We start from the raw sequence: 6,675 nt of genomic DNA, 5'->3' as shown, positions 1-6,675 counted from the left end.
TTTTTTTTTTTTTTTTGTTTAATTCACTTAGGGGGGGGTTGGAGTCCAACTGGGTCCACTTGGCATGGCGGCCACTGGTTGGCCTATTGCAGCCTGCTCCATGTGATTATGATGATGGAGAATTTGGCGGAATGAAGATTGGCAGGGGATACTGAAGTACTCGGAGAAAACCGACCCCAGCACTACTTTGTCAACCACAAATCCCACTTGACCAGACTGGGGATCGAACTCGGGCTGCCACGGTGGGAAGCCAGCGACCAACCGCTTGAGCTATGACGCGGCCCTCTCCTGGACTCTTACTCATATAGCCGCTGAATGGACATGCATCACAGGAAGCACATGTCACGTGATCGCTATCCAGCCAGTCTATTGATGCATCGATTGGATCTACAGAAAACACGGCTTCCTCTGTTGTTGTGTGTTGGACTGTGTTGACAGAGCTGTTACCTGGCAAATGTGTTAATCAAATCCGTTACAATACCATTAATACATGATATACAAGAGGATGCAAAAAATAAAGATGAAATTATCCATCAGTGAGTTAGAAAAAAAGATGTGACCGTTAAATTGTTATATTAAAAGGGTTGAGCACAGGGTAGCTGACTAGTGCTCATACTGGGTACTTTGTATTTGTATACCAAATCTACCATTCTGTTTTATAACACACATTTTTGTTTTGTCTTGTTTATAGGTTCAAGAGCTGGTGAGTGCAGAACTGTTCTCGCGCTATGACTCTGTACTTCTGTCAACCTTGTTGGATACAATGGAAGATGTGCTGTATTGTCCAAGGCCTGCTTGTCAGTATCCAGTGGCTGTCGAACCCGGAGAGAAGATGGCAGCATGTCCGTCATGTAGCTATGTATTCTGTATCTACTGCAGGATGGTGTATCATGGCATTGAACCCTGCAGATTTAGAGCACGTGAGCACAGTTATAAATTATAACAACAATTTTGATACCTATTTCACCAACTTATCCTTCAGTGTTTTTCGTCACTGCTGTATTCAGTTACAACAGAATCCAAGTTAGTGTGCCTAAATTTAGAGAAGCCCTGTATTTAATTAATTTTTTTTATGATTGTGCATGAAGCCAAAATCTAAACGAATTGTTATTTTTCTTTATGTAATGAGTTTTTATTTAGTGAATAATCCACATTTGATCTAAGAAATTTTCTGCATTCCAGAATTCGTAATTATGTACAATAAGCCTTACAAAAAGATGAACAGTTTCTTGATGTAATTTTTAAGTGAAAACTTTGATTTAGGACAAGGAAAGCCACCCCCCCCTAGAGTTTCATGAAATAGCAATTTTGCTATGTATAAAAGGTAAATTTCTCCCTGTGCTTGACTAATTAAGCCCTTGCCACTTTATCCCCTGGGAAAGAGCCCCCGTTACCCATTGGATATGAGGCTGGATGGACCCGAGTTGGTCTGCTTGACATGGAGAAGAGAAAATTGTAGACCTTACTGGGACTTCAACTCAGACCCTTTGGTCATCTGGTCTGTTGCCAGTCACTATACCAACTGCTCTATCCTGGCTCCCATTTCACTGTATGTTCCGAACAAAATGATCATGATAATGAATAACATGGATGTGAACATCAGTCGAAATGGTTCAGAAAGAAATCTTAAAAAAGTCTTGGAAGCCCTTAACCTAATATAAATTTTTATCTTTCTGATTATCAGATTTTGGAATTTGAATTCAGACTTCCTCAGTAGGGCCATACATCCTGTCTAGACATCCATATAGACCATCTAATTTTCTTCCAAAAATTTTCTGCTTTCATGTCAGATTTTGTAACAGGATAAAATAATGCCCTACAGTTGACTGGTTTCTAGTGCCCCACATATGGCCTGGCTTCTTCCCACCAATATGGACATAAAATCCATATCTAGGGTGGCGGCACTGACAAGACATACTCTGTAACCCTTGGTATGAAGGTAATCATGTGAATGATGTGTGTCTTAATGTGGGCTCCAAACCATATAGGGCATTTGGTATTCTTCACATCTTTTAAGTTTTATTCTTCAGTAGAGGTGATGTTTTCAGTCTGTGAGCAGAAACATCTTCACATAGATCCAATTGGATATCGAACTCAAGAGCTGTCTGAATGAGAACCCAGTGTCATATCCCAAGACTATCAAACAAAAACAAAACAAACTCTGTGGTTTTAGTCTGCAAGCGAACTATACCAACCAAGCTACTGCTGCTTGTCAGTGAAGCTAGTGCCAACTTTAGCGGATAGAGGGTGTCACATGGTCAGTGCAACGAATCCCCGCAGCCGTTAGTTTCGGGTTTCTAGATCGGAGCCACTATTTCCATGAAATAGCTCCTCAGTTATGGCTGAATGGAGCCTGTTCCAGACCCACTACTTATCGGAAAATCTGGTAGCGCCAGGAGTCGAAGCAGGAACTCTGACCAGTAGACCACAGAGGTGGTCTCCCAAGACTACCATGTCCTATAAATAATTAGTTATCTCTCTGTTCATGAGTAGAATGCTTTGTGAAAATCTAATGGCTATGGAAGAACTCTGCCTTTTACAGGCCCAAAGCTTCATGACTGTGAGAGATTGCCATGTAATCTGTTAAAATTTTATTGGTGTTTCAGAAGAACATACTGTTTCTATCTTCAGGATCGAGAGTAAACCAAAGAAGCAGCAAGCTCAGGTCCCTGAGTGTTTGTTCTTGACCCTGAACATGCAACACCCCAGTAGATAATATTCTACATTACCATGTCCACAAGAGACAGCCACTGGTTGCTACCCTGAGTCAATTTGCAGAATGATTAATGGTGTCTAATACTCTGATTTTCAGTTCTATTTCTTTTATCATGGAATAAATTTACTTTTAATTAATGACTTGGGGTATTTAATGCAGATGAAAAACGCCACCTGGTAGAAGAATACTCTAATGCAAGTGAAGAAAGGAGGGTGCAAATGGAGCAGCGTTATGGCAAGAAACAGTTGCAGACTTTGGTGGACACGTCACTTTCTGAGATATGGGTCTTTACTAACAGCAAGAAGTGTCCCAGTTGCAATGCTGCTATAGAGGTAATTGGCAGAGCAGATTTAAGTAAATTCAAATTGGTGCACTAATAATTTACTGAATCAATAAATACCACTTCAGACAAGACCCCATTCCATGACATTTAGGATTTTATAATTTTTTTAATAAATATACTAAACTACTGCTCATTGCATCTCATTGTTTATATAACTTGTGGAAATGAAGATGTGACAGTGTTCTCTGTAAAACCTGTGGTTAGATGGTCTTTATCTCTCTCCCAAAACATGTATTGTCGTTTCATATTTTTATGCTTCATCTCTTTTGAGGATATTCCCATTCTCTACATGTGTTATCAGAATGCAGTTACGCAACGTTCATTCTGTTCTGTGTCTGCAGCAAGTAACTTTACCAGGCTTTACCTTCAAACTGCTGAAACTCATCCTTTTCCCATTTTCACTGTAATTTTTTTTCTCCTCAGAAATCAGAGGGATGCAACAAAATGGTTTGCTGGAAGTGCAACACCTCCTTCTGTTGGCTCTGTGAACAACGCCTTAATCCTGAGCGTCCATACCTACATTTCAACAACCCTGCTTCCAAGTGTTACAATCTCTTGTTTCATGGAGTGCAAGTTTCAGATGAAGAAGATGATTGGTGGGAGGCTGAAGGTATCTTTCATGAAAATGATGATGATGACTGAAACAGTGACTCTCTTTCTGGGGGCTATATTTAACAAAAGGTAATGAATACTGGTGCAGGTTAAAATTTTATTGATAACACAACTGGGTTTGATTATTGTGATTCTTTATTTGAGGTTTGGAAGTAGTAGTAGTTTTAAAATTAACTCATTCCTAATGTTATGGAAATTTTTGTAATAGAGCATAATATATTTATAAATGTTAATGATTTAAGAATTTAACAACATTTAATTTGCATCTGGAGAACAAAGATGCTATAATGGGCCATTGTCACTATGTACTGTGATGTGGTCGAATATGAGATTGTCCCTCTACATTTGCATGTAAGATAAGTCACAGTCTAAAGCATAAGGTTATACTGTATAGCATTCTATAGTATGGAATATCACAGACACTTTTTAATTAATAGTCTAAAGCACTTTATCAATATTTATTATATTGTTATGCTTAAATTAATATATTAAAGGTTTATGACATTTTTCAACACATGATTGAAGTGGTTAATGTGGTGATTTGATCCATTCTTTTATCTTACTGAAGGCTGAAAATTTCTAGAACTATATCAGAAATACTATGACATGATTAGTTGTAGGTTTAGTCCATTTTTTTTTCTGTTCATTGGTGTGGCATTAATCACAAATAGCCATTCTGGTGGGACTGATTTAGAAATAGATGCATTGATAATGAGTAGAAAGAAATATCCCATTATCTAAAAATGTAAATGTTCGTTTGAGTCTTACCTAAGATCTCCGAAACTTCTTCACCGATCGCTTCGAAATTTTGACACAACGTTGCATTCGAACACCCGCATGTTTCTGTGTGCCTATTATGTAGATATCACACCCGTGACAGGTAAAAACAGGTAAAAACCTGCCACATGTTCCGAATCCAGCAGTCGTTTCAATTGTAACGCTAGAACAGTTAGCGTATACTTCCATGGAAACGCAATAACAGTTTGCCGTTGCTAGCATTTCCTAAGCAACAGATGAAACTAACTCTTCGATAAGGTATTCCCTATCCCGTCCGAGCGCTGGCTATATGTATAAGAGAGTTTAGCTCCGGCGACTGTTCAGTATCACGAGGTCACAAGTATCACAAGAGATTCCGAGTGAAATCACAGCATCCGCCGAGGTATAAATAGCCCACCTTGGACAAGAAGCAGTCATTCTCGGGGCAGATGCCAAAGGATACAGAAGAGAGCCTGGAGGTAAGCGCCAAAGGAGTTAGTCTTGGGATAGCCAACGCCGAATATAAACAGTTTTGATTTATTTTCATTTTGATTTAATTTTTCCTGTGACATTGCCTTGGAATTGGGCTGTGTCATGGAAACGCAATAACAGTGGGCCATTGCTAACAACAGATCGTGCCCTCTATTGCGTCCGAAACCAGGTTATGATAGTCCAGCTCCGAAGAGTGTTAAATAAAAATGTAAATGTTCGTTTTCTCTTATCGAAGATCTCCGAAAGTTCTTCACCGATCGCTTCGAAATCCAGCAGTCGTTTCAATAGTAACGCTAGAACAGCGTATACTTCCATTGAAACGCAATAACAGTGGCCCATTGCTAGCATTTCCTAAGCAACAGATGAAACTAACTCTTCGATAATGTATTCCCTATCCCGTCCGAGCGCTTCGAAATTTTGACTCAACGTTGCATTCGCAGCAGTCGTTTCAATAGTAACGCTAGAACAGTTAGCGTATACTTCCATGGAAACACAATAACAGTGGCCCGTTGCTAGCATTTTTTTCTTCATCAGTGCAATCGATCTGCTTTAGTTCATTCAAATAATGCCTCACAGAAGATCAAACTTGGGTCGTTGTACTCGCCGAGCAGAAGCAATGCGTCGAGTATTTGCAAATCAAACTAACTGGAGAAGAACAGGCATCAGCGAGCCACAGCAAAGCGTGGCCAGGCACAGCTAGTTCAGATATAAATCTCTTGTTAATAAGAGTTAATTCATGCTGTCATAAATTATTTTGCTGACAAATTTAGTCAACATTTGAGATGCTACATTGTACAGACATGTAAATTATTAGTTCCATTTTCCTTTTTTACAGTGGGCGAGGAAAAAGTCACACAGAAGGAAAGAGGAACATGAAAAAAAACAGTGCTCTCTCAGTAATTGTATAATGTGCACAAGTAAATCATTTTTGGAACATGTTATAATTTGCATTTTGTTTGTTTGTTTGTATATATATGTACGATAGGGTTTATGGTGAACAAATTTGAACAAAAATTAAACTGGCCTGGGAAGTCCCCCCCTCCTGCAGCAATAATACCAGATTTCATCATTGAAATGTTAACTGGTGTGACATGAAATATGGGACAAATGTGGCAGTAATTGACATTAGCAATCCCTGAAGCACTTCTGCTGGGAATATCTTGCTCAACCACCACTCACCTCACTCTGATGTTATGTAGAATGTGTGCTTTGTCTTCCCACCTCATTTATGCCTTTTGGCATGGTGTGTAACAAGGTATCTTTAGCATAAACAAGAAATTTTGAGTAGAACTCAGAAAGGCTATTTGCTAACTGCATAAATTTTCTATTCCTGCAGATGTGTTACCATTACTGTTATTTTATTTTGATAAAGAAATTATTAAGTACAGATACCACATACATTATATTTCTGGGTTAGGACACCATTCTGTCTTGTGCATAGTTACCAGTGTTTCAGAGGAACATACCACCTCCATCTTAAACTTCTAACCTGAAGATAAAAGCAGCAGGTCTCTTCAAAATATTGGTAACCATCTGCTATGGTGCATTGCTTCATAATTCGGAAGATCACAGTTGTTATTTCCAACAGTGTGATAAACTTGGATCTCATATAAGAAATGAATAATTTATCAACAAATAATTGGTAATAGAAATAAAATTAATGTCTTGCTTTTTCATGTAAAAGGTGTAAATGGCTTATATAAACATATTTAACAAGTGGCAGGACAGTGGTATGGAGTTCTGTATAAAAATGTAA

General features: G+C 38.6%; 1 protein-coding gene across 3 annotated transcripts in view; it reads left to right on the top strand.

Moving 5' to 3' along the window:
* Nucleotides 1-6,669, top strand: part of LOC111869742 (E3 ubiquitin-protein ligase RNF14) — an 18,960-nt gene extending 12,291 nt beyond the window's left edge. For 2 of the 3 annotated variants that reach the window (XM_023861474.2, XM_023861473.2), the window contains exons 8-11: nucleotides 692-920; nucleotides 2,876-3,048; nucleotides 3,483-3,669; nucleotides 5,755-6,669. In XM_023861474.2, the coding sequence (XP_023717242.1) occupies nucleotides 692-920; nucleotides 2,876-3,048; nucleotides 3,483-3,669; nucleotides 5,755-5,795 (630 nt within the window). In that variant the 3' untranslated portion in view covers nucleotides 5,796-6,669. Of the gene's footprint in view, nucleotides 1-691; nucleotides 921-2,875; nucleotides 3,049-3,482; nucleotides 3,741-5,754 lie in introns of all 3 variants that reach the window. The other variant, XM_023861475.2, reaches the window with a different exon arrangement.
* The last annotated feature ends 6 nt before the right edge of the window (nucleotides 6,670-6,675 follow it).

This window comes from Cryptotermes secundus, unplaced genomic scaffold (assembly GCF_002891405.2).
Source record: "Cryptotermes secundus unplaced genomic scaffold, Csec_1.0 scaffold93, whole genome shotgun sequence".
Taxonomy (NCBI): domain Eukaryota; kingdom Metazoa; phylum Arthropoda; class Insecta; order Blattodea; family Kalotermitidae; genus Cryptotermes; species Cryptotermes secundus.
Note: the sequence above shows the minus strand (reverse complement) of the source record. Positions and strands in the feature narration are given on the sequence as shown.